General features: G+C 46.6%; 1 protein-coding gene across 10 annotated transcripts in view; it reads left to right on the top strand.

The window, feature by feature from the left end:
• The first annotated feature begins 1,218 nt into the window (after positions 1–1,218).
• Positions 1,219–20,972, top strand: part of rap1gapb (RAP1 GTPase activating protein b) — a 76,492-nt gene continuing 56,738 nt past the window's right edge. For 5 of the 10 annotated variants that reach the window (XM_076024911.1, XM_076024919.1, XM_076024912.1 and 2 more), the window contains exon 1: positions 13,360–13,496. In XM_076024911.1, coding sequence (XP_075881026.1) covers positions 13,453–13,496 — 44 coding nt within the window. In that variant the 5' untranslated portion in view covers positions 13,360–13,452. Of the gene's footprint in view, positions 1,261–13,358; positions 13,497–20,972 lie in introns of those variants that run through there. The other 5 variants (XM_076024921.1, XM_076024920.1, XM_076024913.1 and 2 more) reach the window with 3 other exon arrangements.

Here is a 20,972-nt window from a genome sequence, read left to right as displayed (position 1 = left end):
TGTCAGTCTTTATGTGGCCCAGTTGTGAACGGCCTAGTGTAGGTGTTGCACCGCCTTCTCTCTGAGATCGCTGCCACAGGCTCCTCCACCTCCGTGACACTGAGTGCAGAAGTGATCGAACATGAACGGGTGGAGTTGTGTGTTTTTTCGCAGCAAAATTGCACTTTGCTGAAAATGTGCTGGGAAAAGACCCGTGCTGTCAAGTAATCAGAGTGATAGTGATGTTGATGCTTCAGCTGTGTCTGAGGAGTGGGCACACTGTGCCTGACATGTGAATAATTACAACAAATAATGATAATGGAAAGTAAATCAATCACTGTTCAATTTCTGGTGAGTTCACTGACGAGCCAGAGATGCATAATTGTGAGAAAACGTCGGGCAAATGAGTTTGGCATGATACGGGAGCTTGACTGATGCGGCGTATATGACTGCAACGTTGTTTGCATTAAATGTAGAATGAGTGTGAGTGAAATACTTAATCTGTAATTGCTGCCGCGGTGTTTGAATAGCCTGCGTTCCAGTGCGATTAGCGCCAAGCAAAGCCAACTCCTTATGCATAAATGCAACATGTTTGGGGGTAAAAAAAAAAAAAAAAAAAAAAAAGTGAAGAAAACAATCCGTCAAGCCTTGTGCCACTTTGCGTGGCTTTATTTTCCCTCCGCCTTCCTCTTCTATTTTAATAAATCCACTGTCTCATGCCCATTTCCAGCCAATCATATGGGCCCACACGCATTATTCCAGCCCAAGGTTAGGATTGTCACGGTGGCTCAGCGCTGGCGTTAACCCTACAGTTAAAACAGCCGCCTGGGTTTTCATTAACCTACACAATAGCACCGCCCCGCTAATTTTCACAGCTCCACTTTAGCAATAATTGATATTCATGATGTGTGTTCCTGCAGCTGCCTGTTAAATTCAGAGTGTACACAGTGCGGGTTGCACTAATCTTCTGTGGGGGTTGGGAGTGTGGGGTGGGAGGGTTGAGGGTGGAGGGCCTGTGGGTGTGATATTTAAATCATTCCAATCAGTCAAACCCAAACCGAACGTGTGCTGTGAAAAACGGAACACGCGAGATGCCTTTTGCGCTTTGCACATCGTCTTTTTTGAAAAGGACGCCGGTTGCAACCGGCAATTTACAAATGCAGATGTGAACCTGCAGTGTTGTTTTCATTTATTCATTCATGTATTTTAATTACATGCGTTTGTCTTTTCCCCGCACAGGTAACGCTGACGGGAGAGGAAGGGCAGTCGGACAGTTCGCAGGTAGGCCGGCAATCGCTCGCGCGCTACCGTCGGTGTATTATTAGCTTGCCCGGGAGAGACACACACTGTGCGCAAGAAATGATTGCGCACAGCAGCTTTGTGACAGGACACCTCGCTGTCACTTCCTGTGGCGCGGGGGAACGACTGCGGCCGCTGTTAGGAGAGATTATTGCCTCAGCGTGGAGTCGGCCGCAGAGGCAGGGAGCCGCTGGCAGCCCTTTTAAAACTCTGCTGTCTTTGTTCGCCATCGGTTCCTCCGCTAAAATCACCTTTCAGAGGTTTTTACCGTGCCCCTTGAATAATGGAGCTCCGCTGGAGTTAATTAGCGAGGGAGCCCATTTGAATTCGTAGCACACGGCGGCGGTGGTCTGCAGTGGGCTTTATGATGCCTTTTAGTCTCGCCTTACTATTACAAACCCCTTTTTTAACAAAGGACTTTGAGTGTGTTTCACATGGCAAAGTGTATTTTGTATTTTGCCAATTTATGGGCCATTTGGTGCTTAGAGGGGCAGTACTTGATTTGAATCTTTGCCAGATATGAGGAAATGAAAATTGGTGTCTGAGGCTCGAGTTTCGTTATTTCGTCTGCGGTGGAGCATCACATCACACGGCAAAAGTTCTGCTTTGTGTCACCGTTAAAACCCAAAATCTGGAGGTGCAGTTCAAATGCAAAAGTCAAAGTCGGCGCAAATACACCTAAAACATCTCAGTATTTTAGCAGAGTTCTGTGATGGCTGCAGGTCCGTCACTGATAGCGGTCCCCTTGGAAACATGACAGAAGGAAACTGTCTGGATCCAGGGTTACATCCAGCATAATTCTAGCTAACGTTTTGCTAACGTTTTAGCGAAAGGATGTCCAGCTCGTCCGTTTGACATTGGCACTCTTGCAGTATTACATACTTCGATTGTCAATTTCTTGCTCCAGCTTGTGTTGCACAAGGGCAATGGCTCTTTCTTTTGGCTTACACGCTGCACTCGGCTTCAGGCTCTCAAGTCGTGAAAAATGGTGCACTGCCCTTTAGACTAGTTGGAAGTGTTAATCTGCAGGCCAGTCGTATTTTTCATCGCCAGTTTAGACAGATCACTGCAGCTCAAGGAGTCCTGTTAGAGCGAAGAAAGTAAATCACTGCAGAGTTTCACTAAACTCAAAGCCAGAAGAGTCCGACCAACACTATGGACCATAGACTTGCGATCCATGCTTTGTTAATGCTGGAAAATTGATTGTAATTGTCTCTGCGTGTCTCTGGGATGTGCTTCAATGTCTCAGGTTTGCACTATTTTCGGCCTTTCCCTGTTTAAAGCTGCGGCGCGCCAACAGCAGACAGTCAGTGGTGGATGCTACAGCAATCTGTCCATCCGGGCGGCAGAAAAGCTTCAACCGCCAGAGACTCGCAAAGGTGGTTGCACGGTGCACTCGGTACTTCAGCACTAAGTACATCGTTAACGTTGCTTGTTAGGGCGGATGATTGAGACGCGGGGGTGGCGCAGACTCCAGACGGCCTCATTTCATTCCGTTTCTGTGCCGCGGCTTCAACAACTTTGTCGTTTCGCCTTATTTCCTGACCCGCGGCCCCTTCCCTCGCATTATCGGAAATCAGTCGGCCCCTTGGGGTCAACAAGAAATGCCGCTGGCCGTGTGCCTCGGCTCGGCAGATTCTGCTCGATTTCTCGTAGTTCCATGCAAGGATCTTTGACGGTCGTTACGCGGCCGTCGGGTGTAACAGCACGTCATTACAACACAACGCTCTTGTTGGTGCTCCGATCATCACCGCTTAATCATCTCGACATAGCACTTTAATTTTGCTGACAGAATATATATTATGTGCCTGCGCCGGAGCTGGTCATGGTCAGTTACTAATGTCCCAACATCTCGCCGTAGCAGTGATCTGATTGGCTCTATTATCAATGTGATAAGCACATGTCTGTTTTGAGAAGTCCGCCCCTTTCCAAACATCTTCCGGCTCCCGCCCACACACACTGAAGATAAGACAAATACATCCCGGTTGATATTGTTAAAAATAAAACAAGCTGACAAGACAGCAATTTCCTGCTGGTCTAATAGTAAAGATTTGACAACGCGCTCGCAAACATTCATATCAAGTGGGAGTTATTGACACTGTATTTTCCAGCTGAAATGACTTGACTATTGTACACACGCCATGGAATGAGTCTGCAAGAGGATATTTCATGCTCAGCAGCGCAGGACTCTGTACGTCGCACACTCGGATTTTATGGTAAAGCAGCTGTTTACACTTTGCCTTTTTTCAGAGGCTGTTTATTTTACATCTAAGATCTTCCTGAAGCCGAGCACTCACACATCATGTAGCAGCACACAAGAAACTATCCTCATTAGAATGTTAACCGTTTCACTGTCATGTGTGAATGACTGAAGCTAATTAAGGTTCAACACATTCAAAAGCTTGAAATTGTTTGACTCTTTTTTTTCCCCCCTGTTTCACTTGGAAATGTCCTTGGCCTTTTTATCCTTTGACAAATGTAGTAGTAATACTTGGAAAATTATAGATTGAATTTTCTATCAAACATTTTGCCCGAAACACTGGAACTGAACGTCCTAATTTGGTCGGTTTTTAGGTGAGCGGACCAACCCTTACACCAGACATTAACTTTTGCTAAAAATTTGGAAAAAGGAAGTTGCTCATTTCAGTGATGATCTTAAGTGATTGAACAATACCACATTAACATTAAAGTTGAGGTTTTGGGGCTTTTTGGGACAGTGTTGTTATTGTTTTTAGTCCTGTCCATGTCGCAATGGGCCACTTTTTTTTGGAAAGAAAGGAGGATCTAGGTCAAAACCTTGGGGCACACCAAAGGAAAAAACAACAGTTGTTTAAATCCTTAGCACTTTAAGACTGTTTATGGTAACTTTGGATGGATGGATGGATGGATGGACGGACGAATGAATGCAGGACATTTCTTTCTAATTCTCAGCTAACACGCGGCAACGCTGCGATGCATCATGGACAAGCAAACACGGGTTCATGAAATCAGTTACAAATAATGTAATGAGAATATAGAGCTTGAGATTTTTTAATGAGCCTTCATTAAACCTTAACAGGGCTTGTCACGAGGGTTCCTGCGCTCAATCGAAAACACCACGACGTGCTCCGTCAGCCGTGCACGTTCGCGTGCATCTCTGGACATTTGTCCGTTCACATGCGCTCCACTAATCAGAAGTGTTTCAAACAAACGCTTGCACGCAGGCAGCTCGTCCGGCGAGGAACTTGACGCTGTCATCGCTGCTGCTGTAATTCAGGGGCCCAGTCAACAGGAAACACATCGCCTCTCCCCTCCGCATCTTTGCGGATGTGACCGTGTGTCCAGCTTGTCATCCATCACTTCATAACTCGAATTTAGCTCCCTTCTGGCAGGTACCGCACGGAGGGGTCGAAGGTCATTCCTGACTTCAATACTGGAGTTTGCAGGATGTGGATCTTGATTGAGACACCAGGACCTTCCTCTTCTTCTGCCTCTGTATATAGAGTGCTGCACAGTCTGGGTGCTATTTCAGAACAGAAACCAATAGAAACGGAGTGAAGTTAATGACTAAAAGATTGTGAGCTGCTTTCTCAAACGAGGTGCAGGTGTTTTTCAGTTGAAACAGCCAGCACTGGATTATTTGTTGGTAGATGTTGGAAATTTAATAAGGAAAAAAGCCAAACCTCTCCCTCTGTTTTTCATCTTTCTTCGTGCTCTGTCAACTAATGCATTCAGTTTTATGTATAAGGTAAATCTAAGACGTTTATCCTCTCCTGGTTTATCAAACTTGATATGTGGGTGGCCCCAGAGAGTGCGTCACAGCGAGTCGTCTCGTCATCAAAGCAAGCTTAGCCGCTCTCAGCTGGAGTCGGAGGCCCATCAAAGGGCCCGGGACCGCTGCTGGGCGAGAACAGATTTGGTGAAATGCCACAGGGGGAACAAAGGCAAATGAAAAAGCATTTTTGCCCTTTGATGCGGCAAATAGTCGGGCGTATTTGCCAAGAGACTCAAACGGTGAGTCCACTGAGATCCCATTGCACACATGTGCCCAAATTACCCCCTTTGAGCTGTTCAGTTCGTGAAGTCAGGGAAGTTTGCAGGGAAGCTTATATGTTGATGGACAGTTCCACAGTCACATCACAGTCACCACACTTGGCCTAAAGATGCAGTGAAAAGGTTTGGCTCACTCAAACGGTACACTCAATTGAAAATTGCGATGTACATATGTTTATATACGCATGTGGGTGTTTTTTTTGTTCCAATAGATCCCTCAGTTGTCCCTTTGAAAACCCTGTTGCTGTCCTTGGTGCTGAAAGACGACAGCTCCCAGCTCCCAGCACACCAGTGATGAAATGCACGGTGCTGGTCATTGTCTTTCCAGTCCTGTGTTGCTGGGAGATGGGGACGTCCTCACTTTAAGTTGGTCGGTTTCATACGGCTACATTACTCGCAGGCTGGTTCCCCTCTCAACTGAGAAATGAAATCGCAGTTTATTATTGTTTTTTTGGGTTTTGTATTGTTTTGTTTCAATAAGGTTTTACGTGCGTTTGATTGGTTTCTAAGTGAACTTCTCGTCTCCGTAGCACAACAAAAACAAACATCCCAGATAAATCAATGTCTTTTTGTTGCCCTCAGGGGGGCCTGAGGTGCTTTGGCTCTTATCTTGATGGATCCTGTAAAGAAGACAAAGCCCTGCAATCTTTGATTCTTATTTCATTTTCCATTTTGCCCTGAAACGCTGCTGTGCTGTTCCCCCTGATTTAGTCCAATATAAGTGGACTCGCACGATTATAGTTTCAAATCTTGCAAACTTTATCTTCTGTTGCAGATTAAGATTCTTCATGTCTGCACTGGCCTTGAAATAATTTTGCTTTACGTGACAACGTCATATTGAACAGTGACGGCACGCCAAGTCAAAATCAAAACTGGGCTTACAGCTTGCAGTATGATGCAAAGCTAGAATATTATTTTGAGTGCAGTGTTTTAACTAATAACAAAGCTAAAATAAAAAAAGAAAAAAAAGAAGAAGCTTCCTTTGCTATTATCATAAGATGAAAGTACACAGTTTCTGTTTGAGGATGAAATTCTGCCCAAGACGGTAATGAAGGATTTCCACCGTTAGGCTCTAAATTGGACAGTAATGAGAACAGATTTGTCATTTTTGGGTCGTAAGCAGGACAAAGGTCATCCAAGTTTTAATTGAAAAGATGGTGCAGTGATGATTTGTACAGTTAATCCCGGGGTTTACTGTGAAGCGGGGCAGACAGAGGGCAGGACTGTCTGCAGATAAGCAGGGACGCCGAGAGCACGAGAGGATAGAACGCTGATACGCGGGCAAACGTTTGGCCATAGCTGGGGTCACGCGAGGACGTTGTCACGGCAAATATCACATCTTGACCCCAAAGCGTTCAACCGCAGGTAAATGGGCAGAGATGGCAGTTTCGTGAGGAAAGATGAAAGTGGGGGAAAGAGGTCAAAACAAACTCAAAGGATGGTGTCCTGTTCTCCTAATCAGTAGGAGGGGAAAGAGGTTGGTTCATTTGGTAATTCATCAAAGCAGAATCTCCAAAGAGGGGCTCAGCATAACCAAGAGTGCCATCATTGCTTTTAAACACTTTCGTAAACTCTACTTGGGCCGAGTTGACAGAAATGTAACAATTTGTTTGTTAGTTTCATCATTATTTGCCTCCAATACCGATGCAAATAATTCAACAAATGGACTGACGGTTAAAATAAATAAAAGCAGCTCCCTTCCTCCCTCAGCGACACCCTCTCTGGTCCGCCATCTGTATTTAGTATCCGTCTGGACTCGGCAACCTCAGTCTGAAGTCGGGTCTCGTTCCACGCAGTTCGTGTCAAGCTGCGGGGCTGCCAATCACTACTTCTAGCGAGCGCACAGCTCGGCGCCACTCAGTGGGTCATGTTATGTTAATTATACGAGACTCCCTTCGGCAAAAGACCCTGTTGGGTTTTGACACGGCACCAGTCGGAGGCGTGAATAAATCATCAGAACACGCGTACAGGCGGAGTGATACGTGAAGTTACAAGTCCCAGCGCTGCTAAACTCCACGTGAGCGCCAACTCTTGTCCAATCAGAGCTTGTTGTCGTTCTCAGTAGTCATTCAGGATTATTGCTGTATCGATTTATCAGTACATCTTGATTTTTGGTTTGATGTTGTTACATCAAATACTTCACCGCCATTTCCGCCTGTATGGCAACGAACTGTGTCGATGCTGTTGGATGTTCTTAACGATCCTTCATTCAGTCCCACAGTCACAGTCTGTAGGAACCTTATCACATCATTTATTTACACCGAACCGCGACAAGGAGCGGTGTGAAGAGAGTCGCACAGCTCAAACTTTTAATTCAGCGCCACTCTCGTTTCTCTCATTGTCTTTCGTAGCGACGACACCGTCTCCTAGTTGGCGGTGAAAAGTGCGGAGAAGAAAAAGACAGAAAAAAAAAATCCATTTAATCAGGGAGGAATCCGGTCGTTATCTGAAAACAAAGTTCGGAACAGTCGGCGCGGGTCGGACGGAGGGATTTGGTGCTACGCTTCAAAATGAGCGAAAGATTGCGACGAGGCTGCATGATTAGAAACTCCTCCCTCCCTCCCGCCCTCGCTTCCTCCTCCACCTCCCCCTTCTCCTCCTCTTGGTGCGTCTCCTCATGTGGATAAATCAGAGTCGGCCTGCATCCTCAACCGCTGCTGCGGAGTCATTAATCTGTGGATGTGGTCCACAGGCTTTCTCTCCTCGTGCCTCACTCGCTGCTTGTTACGTGAGAAAGGGAGCTCGGTTCTTTCTTCTTCTTTTTTTCTCACTTCCTTGCCGCTTCCCGATTCTCAGCATCTCATTTATTTGTTCTATTGGGCTTTGGCTCTCGTTTTTGTGTTGTGTGTGTGTGTGTCGGCAGCAGCCTTGTAAATTGCCGTGCCCGCTCTGCTCATTGCTCAAGGGGCGCGTTCACGGAGTGCACGGTGTGATTTCTGTCCTCCCCATCGTGTTTTCCGCCCGCTGGGTTGCGCGGAGACGGACGGGGAAAGAGAAAGAATAAAAGAAGAACAAGAGGCCACCAGGTCTTCTTCATCACCCAACCACCCCCCCCCCTCCCCCCCCCGTATTATCCAGCCTGTGGAAAGAAATCCAACTCCGTGTACAGATGATGTACGGACTGAATTTTGATTCGTGCCATCCGGATCTGCACGGGGGGAGGAGGGGTGGGAGGGATGGACGAGGGAGAGAGGAGGGAGAGTGAGGGTCGAGAATAGCCCCCCCACACCCTCTCAACCTCACCGAAATCTGTCTTTGATGAGCGAGTTACACAATGTCAGCAGCCCAGATAATCTCGCTCGTTGCAATTTGTGACGGGGGGAAGAGGGAGGGAGGGAGGGTGGGAGGGTGGGAAGGGGGAGGGGGTGGGGGTGAGGGGGAGAGGTGGGATCTCATTTGTTGCATTTGGTTACGGAACAGTGGCTGCGGACGGTCTGCAGAGCCGCGCTGCACGGAGTCATGAGCAGGATCACCAAGACCAAAAGCCAACAACAACAAAAAAAAAAAAGCTGATGAAATCTTAATGTTGTTTTTTTCCCCCTTTATCCTTACTTGCCCCTCCTCGCCCCCCCTCCTCCCTCCAGCTTCCCCGCTGTTGCCTGGAAAGCAGTCGGGTCTCTCTGCTTAAATTCTTTCAAAGTAGTCTACGTCGGGGTTGGGGGGGCTGGGGGGGTGGGGGGGGTCGACAGCCTCCTACCCCCTCCAGCAGCGTGAGGCGATGGGAAGCACTTCCTCCGGCGAACGGATGGTCGCCGAGACGACGTCGTTATTCTTTTTTCCAGCTTGTTCGTTTTCTTCACTGCTTTTTTTCCGCCCAGCCCGATGCGAAAACCTTGAAAAGTGCCGTCTCACTCGTCACTGGCAGCCTTACGAGTCGCTTTGTCACTCAGGCAGTCTCGGGTTTTGCCGTCGTCGCATGGAATTAAAAAGAAATGTTTTTATGGTTTTTCTTCTTCTTTATTTTTTTTGAGGTGAAACAAAGCGCGTCCTGTCCGCATCAGTCTATGTCAAAGAAAAGATTGTAGGTTTTCAGGCCGCGGAGGCAGAGCCTGTTGTCCTTGCAAACTTGTCCGGGGGTTTAGTTGCGCTCGCGGCGTGTAAATTTTTTATGCGTCTGCGTCCCGGAGGACTGCACTGTAACTGTAATGGCTCCTTAGCCCTTAAGACTCACATTAAAAAAAAAAAAGTAAAGTGTTGTCGTTGTCGCCGTCCTCAGAAGTACGCCTGACATTTCACTTTACTCTTTATGACTCTATATCCTCAGTTGCTGGAGCAGAAACGTGTCGGAGGCCACTTGCGAAGATTTTTAAGGTGTTGTAACTTTACCAGCCGCTGAGCTTGCAACAACAGTGCAGCGTTGCTTCAGTTATTTCACTCTTCCAAATGCTTAGAAATCAGGTTCAGGTTTGTGTTGGATTCCAGTCACCAGTCAGCTTCCTTTGAGTTGCGCTCAAGCTATCAAACTGCTTCCAGCAGCTCTTAAAAGCCACTGAAGAAGAAGATAAGGAAAGCTGGAAAACGACTAGCTTAGCTGTCGCTAGAGATGCTTACTCATGTTGTGGCAGTGGTAATTTTTTTTAGTATAAAGTCACATTTTAATATTAAGAAAAGGAGAATTTTCCAATGTTTGTCCTAAAGCACAGCCATCTCCAATCACACCAGCTACAAAAACAAGACTTGAGTTCTAAGCGACCTAGCTTGACCTGCTAAGCCGCTAGCTTCTGTTGAATGACTGCTCTGCTTGATTGTGATAAAATGTTTTCACAATCACTTCCGACTTGCTGCTTTCTACAGGTTCCTTATCAGATGGATTTGCCTGTATAAATCCTAAGACTTCTGGAAATGTGCCCGAATATAAGACCACTTGTCACTTTCTTTTATATGATAAGGTGTTTCTTTTTTTTCCTCACCTGCTGATATGAATCTCAATCTTCAATCACTGTTTGTCAGATGACAAAACAGTAATCTGCCGGTGCGACGGTAGCTCTGTCGTCCGGTGCTGAAAGCCAATCTCACACAGCACAACAACCACCATTACCAACCCCCCTCTTCTTGCCATGTCCAGGTCCTCAACGTCAAAGGCTGACCTGCTTGCGAGGAGACCAGCAGCAAAGCAGCAGCAGCAGCAGCATCAGCATCAGCTACCAGCTTGCCACACAACCACAACCAAACCCACCGGCGGGGACTAATTACAATAAACTGCCCTTTCACCTGTCTCACACAAATCACTCACTGGCTAAACAGAATTCTCACAAAAACACCCTCCTTTCACTCCTCTCAAGGACATCTTTTGAGGGGACGCGAGAGAAAAGCCATGGTGAAAAGAGCTCTCCAGTCCGTCCCTGGAGAATCCTTCTCCGAGAGACATCTCAGCACCGCTGTCAGCCTGGAAAGAAAAGGATTGGGATGGTCAAGGAGCCTACACATACACACAAATAGATATATACATGTTTGTACAAATGCCGGCAGTTTACAAGATCACTTAACGATGCACATGGAAAAATACGAGATAGAAAAATCTTATCACGCCGAGTTCTGCTGCAACAAGATGTGTTTGACATTAGTCCTCAGGGCCGTGACCCAAATCCATCAGATAACAATATTCTCCCATATGCGTAGACGGTTACAATCGGTTGCAAAATAACATCTCGGCTCCCAGACGTCCTTGTAACCCTGCCGTGTTACAGAGTTCGACCTTTAATTCCTTTTTTTTTTTTTTTTTTTTTTAACCCTGAGAGGACGTGTATAGCCAGTGCCAACTCTCTGTTACTGGGTCTGTTATGTGATGGGAAGCCCCCCTGGCTGTAAGCACCGCAAACACCGGCTTCATCTTGCCGACAGCTACGGCGAAAGGTCACGTGACCTGCAAACAAATGTCAGACACATGTTTGCACTGGTAACAGCAGCCTGTCGGAAGCAACGTGGACGCAGTTCAATTGTCCGCAAAAAGCCTTGTGTCCGAAAAAGCGGCGTGCTGGTCCCGAGACGTATCACAGGTTCAAACTCATCCGGCCACTGAATCAGCTACAATGGCTTGTTAACACAAATAGTTAATGGGCCAATCACGTGGCAGCAACTCGGTGCATTCAGGTATGTCGGTAGACGTGGAGCGTCAGATTGAGGAAGGAAGGGGATTTTGAGCCCGGCGAAACAATAAACTGCTGCTGATCTAATGGGATTCTCACCACTTCAGAAGCATCTCCAGGGTTCACAGGAAACAGCCCCAAATAGAGAAAATATGTTGTGTGGAGGAAAATGTCTTAATGGTGTCAGGGGTCAGAGGTCAGAATGGTCAGACTGGTTGGAGACCATGGAAAGGCGACGACGGTGAGCGAAATAGTTGTAGTATTTACCATTCAGCGGTCCGGACCATCCGGAGTCATCTGCATATTTCTGCATATTTCTGCTCCTTCTAACCAACAGAGATTTTCCTCTACCACTTTTTTTGCATGGGATAATTGCGATTTGAGGTTTCTGAACACAGGACAATTCTGTTTCAATGTCAGTCGCTAAGCGAGACCGAAGGACCATGGATGAGGTGAAACCTTTTTTATGTCCTCTCCTCAAAGACTCTGATGTGATTGAGTGTCCGTGTCTGGCTGAGGTCCAGGCGAGACTAACGGAATCAGGGAAAGGTCACCGTGGCAGCCTGGCATTAGGACTGATGTGTGTGTGTGTGTGTGTGTGTGTGTTGGGGGGGCGACGGGACTAGGGGACAATCAATGCCCTCAAACCAGACGGGGCAGGACGCTTTATGTGTCGTCTCGTCAAAGCAGTAAACGTATTATTCAGCGCAGCGAACAGGAGCGGGGCCACGAGAGGACTGAGGAATAAAAGGAGAAGGTGGAGAGGGAAGAAGATGGGAAGAGACAAGAGAGAGGGGGTGGGGGGGTTTGTGGTGCGGAGGTGGGCCCAAGTCAGAAATGGAAGAGGCGTTCGTTAAAAATCCGACAAGTTCGACCGTCCTTGAGAGCTGGAGCTGGAGACGAGAACTGGGCTTGGGTCTCGGTGATGTGAAGTCCAGTTGCCTGCAATTCAAATCTAATCAAGTATAGGAGCTCCCGCACATCACATGGCACATCTGAACATAATATATAAGAGGGGATTGCTCATTGTCAAAAACTACTTTCCAGCCTTTCAATTTTTTTTTCCTTTTTTCCTGCAATTCAAATCTGAAAGACTCAGAATGACTGAGAACCTTCACGGGCAACAGACGTTTTGCCACTGAACTCCCCAGAAATAGTCAAATAGTCCCCAAGTCGATTCTTCACTTTGTTAATCAGCTCAATTTTTTTTTCTTACAGTTTGAAGTTCTTCAGGGACACGACCCTAGCTCAGTCAGGTCTTCCTCCTGTCTTTTATTTTGTCGACGGTCTGGACAAAGCATCGGATTCAGCAGTAATCAAGAGCCGAGTGGGCTGGTTTTTCATTTGGACGCACAAATATGCAGTTGTCTGGCCATCCGCTGTGTTTTCTGGGTATTGAATCATGAAAGCGCGCTCCATGGGTAAAATGGAGAGAAATGATTGCAAAAAGATTGCACGGAAAAAAGTTTCTTAAAAAAAAATAGGAAAAGTTGAAATCCTGACCCAACCTCAGTGAACCTCAGTGGGCTCTGAGGTTCACTGAGGTTCTCTGCTCTGGGGTTCACGTCTTGGAAAAAAGACTCGCCGAGCCGAGCCAAGAAGTGGGAGTTGTTTCCGGAAGAACGGGGGAGGAAACCCGTGCCCCCTTCCTGCGGCACATGAGCCGGGAGAGACGGCAGTCCGATGGAGGCTGAACAACATTCCGGTTTGTTACCAGGACGACTGGCCAGCAGGACGCACCTTCCTCTTGATGTGGCAGAGAGGAGCTGCTTAGTCAGGGAGCACAGAGAAAGAGAGAGAGAGAGAGAGAGAGAGAGAGAGGGCCAGGATGTGAGTGCGCATGAAGTACCCTCATAGGGAACACACAACACACACACACACACACACACACACACACACACACACACACACACACACTCTCCCCAGGCTCCATGAGGGTTGAGACCAGGGGGGGAGGCAGGCAGAGTAAAAGCAAAGCGAGAGGACGCGGCTGTTTGTCTGTAGCTTCTTGCTGTCGCCGCTGTCACCTGGGACGCCGCACCGCTCGCCCGGCAGGATGCCTCAGAGGAAGAGGAGCCACACGTTCGGGGCTTACGGAGGGTGAGACGAAGCAGGGGGTTTCTGTGGTAGCTGTGGAGTTTAGTTTTTAGTTGGTTTAAATAAAAATAAAAAAAACCTGTTGCCTTGTGCTGGAGGTGTCGGCAGAGTAGTAAAGTCTGAAAGACCATTCCTGAGCTTTTGTGTGTGTGTGTGTGTGTGTGTGTGTGTGTGTGTTGTCCTCGTCGTCCTCGCCATGTCTATGCACCTGAACACTGCCACGTGATTGGCTGCGTGGTCAATCTCAAACTTTAGCAATTGAACGGCATTGCTAACAAAGTTGTAGCATAATTCAGTGCGTTGGTCGAGTTACTCTTTTCTTATTGTCTTATTTGTCCGTCTGCTCCTTTTTAATAGGTCACTTGCAAACACTGGCAAAGACGGTCCATGTGCAATAACAAACTCTGACGCACACCACGTCACTGCTCCCTTCACAATGTGACACATTAGCTTGTGGATTTTAGCGTTAGCTTGCATGCTAATGCTAGTGCGCCCCTTCATCATTTTTTGAAATTTTGACTTGTTTTACAGATAGGATTAGAAGCAATTGAATTAATTGTGATGGACGAAAAAGTGTGAAATGCTTTAGTGCGTTCCAGCTGGAAAAAAAAAGTCCTTGTGTTTTCTCTTTTGCACAACACGACCGGCTATAGTCATCGCTGAAAACTTGTTTTACAGATAGAATTGGAAGCAATTTAAATAATTGTCATGGATGAAAAAGTGTGAAATGCTTTAGTGCTTTCCAGCTGGAAAAAAAAGTCCTTGTGTTTTTTTCTTATGCACAACACGACCGGCTATAATCATTGCTGAAAACTTTTCTGGAGTTGTAACACTTTGCAGACGGTTTCACTGATTAGCTAAATTGTTTTATTGTCACTGCTGGAGAAAAAAAAAAACAAAATCAGAAATCCTAAAGCCACTGAGGCATGAGGGGACATTTTCATTAAACCCAGCCATTATCGCATTTGGGAGAAAACAAATTAGGGACAATGCGCTGCCCGCTTATCACCAACACAAGTGGTGTGTCATCCTCACAAACGCAATTAAATGTGGGTAATATTAAAGTTATTAGCACAGAATAAATTAGGAGGTTCTTATGCGGTGAGAAAATGAGGCTGCGCCGCCTCTCGGGCTCACGTGAATGCGCTCAGTGCCTCAACCTGGTGGATGGAAGAAGGGTCTCAATGAGGAAGTACCTGAATTTGTGTGGTCTTCCTGTCTCGATTGTCCCTCGCACACGCCTGAAGCGCACGCATGTGTGTTTTCTGTTGTTCTTGTTGTTGATGTTGCAGTGATGAGTGTGAATCTCTAAGATGTGACAGCGCAGCATTTTTATGAGCAGCGAGTCGCTCACCAAACCCAGTTCATTAGGATTCATAAGGCGATGGAATTACTTTTACTGTTGTGCGCTGCTGCCAAGTCTGCCTGGGAGGCGCTAATGAGGGCTCAGCCTGCTCAGGAGTGCCGGCTGAAAGTGAGCCACCACGAACACTGTTCGGGTTGAGGAGGCGCAACAAGCAAGAAAAGTGCAAAACCACAGTCTGCTGGTCCTGTTTTTAGCCTTTACTTGCCTTCCTTTTTTTTTTTTAGACATTCCTTTCCAGACTTCAGTTCTCCCGAATAGTTTTTTTAAAGGGCCGATGTGAAACATCGAGCTAATTCAACTTTGTACAGACAAACGTTTCTACGGAGAGGACTAGTGGAACAGTAGAAAGTCACATCCCACTCTCACACTCATTGTGTGTGTGTGTGTGTGTGTGTGTGTGTGTGTGTGTGTGTGTGTGTGTGTGTGTGTGTGTGTGTGTGTGTGTGTGTGTGTGTGTGTTCCCTGGCCAGGCTGATGGCTGCATCATGTTGGTGCATGCAAATCTCTCGCTTCCCCGCTGCCAACATTGTATCAATACACAACAGACTGCTAACAATATTTGTGCCTGCCTACTTTAGGGAAGTTTGACTTTCTGTTTTATTCACTCATTCATTCTTACCAAGTTGAAAAGATGACCAAAATTATATGTGTATATATGTATATATATGTTGAGAAATAATACTAATAATAATAATCTGAAATAAAGATGTTTCTGTTTGGGGATTTTTTTTTCCTTTTTTTTTAAATAGATTTAGATTGAAGCAAAGAAATATTGTTTAATCAAAGGAAAGAAAACAAACAATTATTAACTGAATGCATAATAGAACAAAAGATCAATCATCAACAACATCAAATTGTTTTGCGTTTTGTGAATCGGTTGCTTCCTACTTACATCCAGACGTTTCAGCGTTTACACACATACCTGATCGGCAGTGGATTTGTCGTGTCATCGAACCCCCAGTTGTAATTCCAAACAGAAAAAAAAAACTCTGAGAGAAGACAGCGGGGAAGACAAAAGGCTGTTTGTTGTCTGGCCACTGACACTGTGGACTGACGTGTCGGTGGTACTGATCCGTCTGTGAGTTTTTGGTTTGTGTCCTTCGCTGATTTCATCCTGCTCAGGATGTTCCTCCGCTGCAAGTCGCTGTCTGTAGGAAAGTCGCAGGTGCACATCAGGGATTCGCTCCGTCAGTGTCGGTGTGAACCTGTGAAAGAGCACCCGGACAGCTGCTCCACAGCTGCTTGGCTCTAACCAGCCAAAAAAACAAAAAAACAAAACATTGTTAGACATTTCGAAGAGTCGCTGACCGCGAGATGATATATTATATAGGTCGTGTATGCAGACGCTTGTGTTTCTCGTGCAGAGTTCACCAAGAGGCCAAGAGGGCGGAGAGGCTTCTTGAAGAATCGTCACTATTTGTCACACGTTTGCTGTGTTCAAGATTTGCACTTGAGTGTACATGTTGCCAAAAGACTGATCTGACAAGTTGCTGCATATTTAATATCATAGCTAGTGTGAACTTTCAGTCGTGTGCAACTACGCATCTGGAGCACTTTTATTTTTTACCTTTTTGTCTACTCCATGATGTCGGCATGAATATTTCAGGGATTGCCTTCATTTACCCTCATGTGAATGTTTATTTTATGTTGCATGACGGCCGCGGTACGACAATAAAGTTCATCTGGATCTCTAATTAAACTTTAAGCTCGCACCTCAGTTCTTTCCTGTTTTTCCTTTTCCTGTCTTGACTGTCTGTTGCCATTTAAAGGAACTTATAGACCCCACCTGGCATCAGCTTTGCAGCTGCGTTATTTACTCTCTGCATAATAACGCTTATATTCCCAGGAGTGAAGGCGTCGGACGCAAAGAACTCATTGGAACTCATTCAGTTCTGGTGAAGCCCCGGCTCGCATCACAGCTGCTGTCGGTCGCTCCCGCTTCTGCCCCCCGCGAAGTCGCACTCGCACTCTGTTTGGCGTGCCGTGTGAGACGTTTTATCGGCGCCCTGGCAACTTCATCATTTCGCTTGCATGCGACACGCTGCGAGGCAGTTACGTCGGTTATTATGGTGGAACGGGCACCGACTGTGAGTTGAGAATCTAGTTTCGGGAACTGCAGCCGTTTAAACGCATTACGCCAAGTGGTGGGGCGGGGGGGGGGGGACTGACCTGCTCGTTCAGGACATTCACTGTCTTCCAAATGTGTCGAGGGAGAGCAGTCTCGTGTCAGGAAACTCCGTCAGCCAACATGTCGGCTCGGAAGCAGCTCTGCTCAGTCGCACTTCCATGTTCATTTGTGAGGAATTCTTCAATCAGAATCTGTGATTGAAATTGTGTTTTCAGTTTACAGATCACTGACAGAAAATTCTAATTTTCTTCCTCATTTCTGATTGAAATGTCCCCACCCACACTGGAATGATCAAATTACAGACGAACGTCGGTTTGCAACGTTTTCTTCCTCGAGAAGTTATTCTGTCGCGGCTTAAAATTTTGCCCCCCCCCCCCCGCTTGGAGCTCTGACAGAAATTGAGGCGTTTTAAGCGCAACGGCGAGAAACGACGGGACTTTCCTGCCAATTTGAACATCAATTTCCCTCTCCGGCACGGCCGTTTCCTCCTTGATTTGACGTCGCATTTGCGGTATGTAAATTGTCGGTCGGCAAATCAAAGGAAGTGGGCAAACTGACTGATGTAAAAAGCAGTGTGGGGGTGGGGGGGCGGATAGAGGGGGCGGACCTGGTGTTGCAGCTGATTTGATTTGACCATTTCCTACGTTTGGTTCATCTTTATCTTGAAGTGCCACGTTGGCGACGAGGTCCGCATGTGTCCTTGTCGGACCTGAAGTGGAAGAAATCAAGGCTGTGACGCAGAGGTTTTGACCGACGGGCTCGCTCTCGGTGCCACAGCTGGTAATATTCTCTGATCCACGTGACCATTCTGGAGTTTCACAGAGGGAAAGAAATGCGCCCATGCAGCGGACTCCGCTGAGGGCAACCGGGACGCCTGTATTGATCAGAAAGACCATGACACCGCATACATCTTATTTCTCGTGTTCCATCGGGTGTGAAATAACGACACGGTCCGTCCCTGGGGTCACCCAACAACTGCTGCCTCCTTGGGAGTGTAAACGCTGGCAGCTGTGTCCTGCTCTCGCCGGGATTTTGGCTAAAAATGTGGAGCTGAAACCGCTGTTGGAAGACTGGAGGAGGATTTTTGCCCGCGTCGGTTTATATTGTAGCTGCTTCTAATTCCACCTCATTTCCACGCCATTTCTCTCTCTCTCTTTTTTTTCATTTTTATTTTTTAAATTGGTGGGAGTCTGGTTCAGTGGCCTCAACGCGCAGCTGTTAACCGGCTGGATTGCGTGGAGATCGAGACTAACAAGAGAAACAATCCAGGATCCCGACAGTGTTGATTTATTTATTTATTCAGCCCCGCCGACGAAGAAGCGCCGATCGTGTGGATAATTACTCAAGTGCCCGTTTTGTTCTCAGCGGCGACGGCAGCAGCGGCCTCGTCCCTCCACTCAAAGAGAGCCACTGAACACATTGAGCCGCGTGTGTCGTATTGATTTCCCACATTCGGTCTAATTCATCGAGCCCCGCTGTCTGAATGGCTCAATTTTGTCCCCCAATTTCGCTGCACTGTGGTGATAGTCTCCACCCTGTCTGTCCGTCTGTCTGTCTGTCTGTCTGTCTGTCTGCCTGTCTGTCTGTGAAATCCAGATCAACTATTGGGACGATACGAATACAAGCATGACCCATAGCAGCCAGTAATTGGCTGCCTTCTGCTTCAGATCGGTTCCTCTTGGTTCTTTGCGGACATGACGTGGTCCCATGTTGACCCGGGAGGATTTTTTCGCTGTGTCATTTTGAAGCTTTGAATGGTGCCTCTCTTCTTTGTTTTCCGCTAGATTGTATTGACTCAGGAACGGTCTTTATTAGTTCAATTGGGTGGAATAAGCTCTCTGCTATTTTATTGTGAATAAAATCGATTTTTACATGTTTTGGATTCTCAGTCTCCTCAGAAATGCTTTTTAATCCACAATGTGATCTGAAATATAAAACGTGTTTTGGCTATTTGTCAGACTGACAGGGTTTTTATTTTGTTTTTTGTTTAATCATGAGTCAGAGCCGTAGTCATTATTCATGCTGGCAGTATTCAGAGAGATGATGAGGGCGAGCCTGTTAGCCAGGTCTTGTTGGGTAGAATAAAGCGCCGCGGTGGAGCAGCGTGGCTCAGGAGGGACGGCTGTTCCACTGAATATCATCACCGCTGGTTGGTTGGGGATCGACACGTCGCACCTCCAGCGTGATATTGCTTTTATACAACAGCCTCAGAAGCTTCACTGCGGCCTGGCTGCTGACGCTAATGAAAACCCCATGAGAAGGCTTGTAGCCTCTGCGGCGAGCAGACTGGACGGGCTGATAGTTGTTTGGCTGAATGCAGACCAAAGAGAGCAAATGTTGTGTCTGTTGTACCTGTAACTAGTGAGAATGACCTCTAGTAACCTAGACTTACAGTCGCTCATAGGTTTTGACATATCGGTTGTATGAGGCGCTTTATTAAAGATGAACAATAGTTCATATGCTGCTTCTATCCTACGTGAATCAAAATTGTTTTTCGTTGTTGTTTTTTTTTTGGGGTTATTTGTTTTTATTGATATCACTCCTACATTAACAATTGTATCTTTTTCGTCTCATATTGTTGTTTAATCTGTGTTTTTTGAAAAGCCACCTATGAACAGGTGTCAAAAATTAGCACATATGCTAAGACACAAAAGCATAGCATCTGATCCGTCTACTGCGATAGTGTTGTGTTTGCGATGTCCATATCAAAGAAAAGAAACATAAACATTGTGGAGTGTAAAATTCTGGTTAATTTACTTTTAGTCCTTCGATGGAAGCCTCTACAGACGCGGCTTCACTTTCTCTTTACGTTCAAGTCAGTTTTGTCACCTTTTCTCACCTGATTGTGTGTCCTTTCCGAGTCCGGGTGTTGATGCGGCGGCCCAGATCTCGCCCCTGTCTAAAAACACACAACACGGCGTGTTGCCCGCATCAGCAGGTGGCGGAGGGGTGGTGGTTGGCGGGCGTGTCAGCGAACGCATCGCTGGCCGGCAAAGCAAATATTTCCATTTTCAACACGGCAACGCGACCCGCACCCCCCAGTGTCACTGTTTGCATGCCAAACAGGCCTTTGGCTCTCGTGCACGGAGGTGATCAGTATCTGATGGCCCATCGGTCACGCTGTTGAAACGCACGTTTCACTTTCTTGCATCAGTCGCTTCTGTCGCACACTACCCGCGCGCTGCTCTTCGACGACAGGATCACTGGAGTGCGAGATGGGGAAGGAACGCACGGAGCCAGGAAGATGTGATGAACGGGGGGGGCGTTGAGGGCTTGGGAGCAGACGGAAATAAGGGGATTTTAAAGTGAGTAATGTTCTATGACAGGGATTGGACCTAAATCGTCCGCAGTTTGACTCGTATGGGCCCTCCGGGTGTTTCAGCGAGTTCTCCAAGTAGTGCTTCCCTTGAATACGTTGGCATCAATTTTTATGAGGGATCAACACATCTTAGAGAGAAACCAAAAACATGGGAAAGAAGATGTTCGACCATAATCAACAATTTATTAACAATTTATACTTAAATACACAGAATAATAGATTTAGTGAGTCATCGTAAAATTTCAGGAAATTGAAAGTGGTCAAGGTGAAACTGGCTTGAGCCACCCCCTTGTTGAAGGCAAGATGATAGTTTGTCAATGAATAAATAATTGTGCCAATGTTTGGCAGGCAAATCAATATTTAAAAGAATCAATGAGTCCAAACTGTGAGTGTTCAGTCCGTGGCACTCTGAGCGGGAGGAGCCTTGAGCAGGCTTTGAGTGCTTCTCTTTAGTATGCAAATGGGTCGCATTGGAGATAAAACAAGGTTTAGAACCACTCATGACAAAATAAAATGGGAAATAAAATTGACATTGGAATAATAATAATGCTCGGCCTGTGCGCTCTCTTTGATGCAATCGGCTCTGCTCATGGTAAATAGATGATTTTAAAATGAGCGGAGATGGTGTTGGATGAATTTTTCATGAGGGTGATGGTAAATCACATG

The sequence above is a fragment of the Nelusetta ayraudi genome, unplaced genomic scaffold (assembly GCF_046127955.1).
Source record: "Nelusetta ayraudi isolate G7.1 ecotype Tasmania unplaced genomic scaffold, CSIRO-AGI_Nayr_v1 ptg000017l, whole genome shotgun sequence".
Lineage (NCBI taxonomy): Eukaryota > Metazoa > Chordata > Actinopteri > Tetraodontiformes > Monacanthidae > Nelusetta > Nelusetta ayraudi.
Note: the sequence above shows the minus strand (reverse complement) of the source record. Positions and strands in the feature narration are given on the sequence as shown.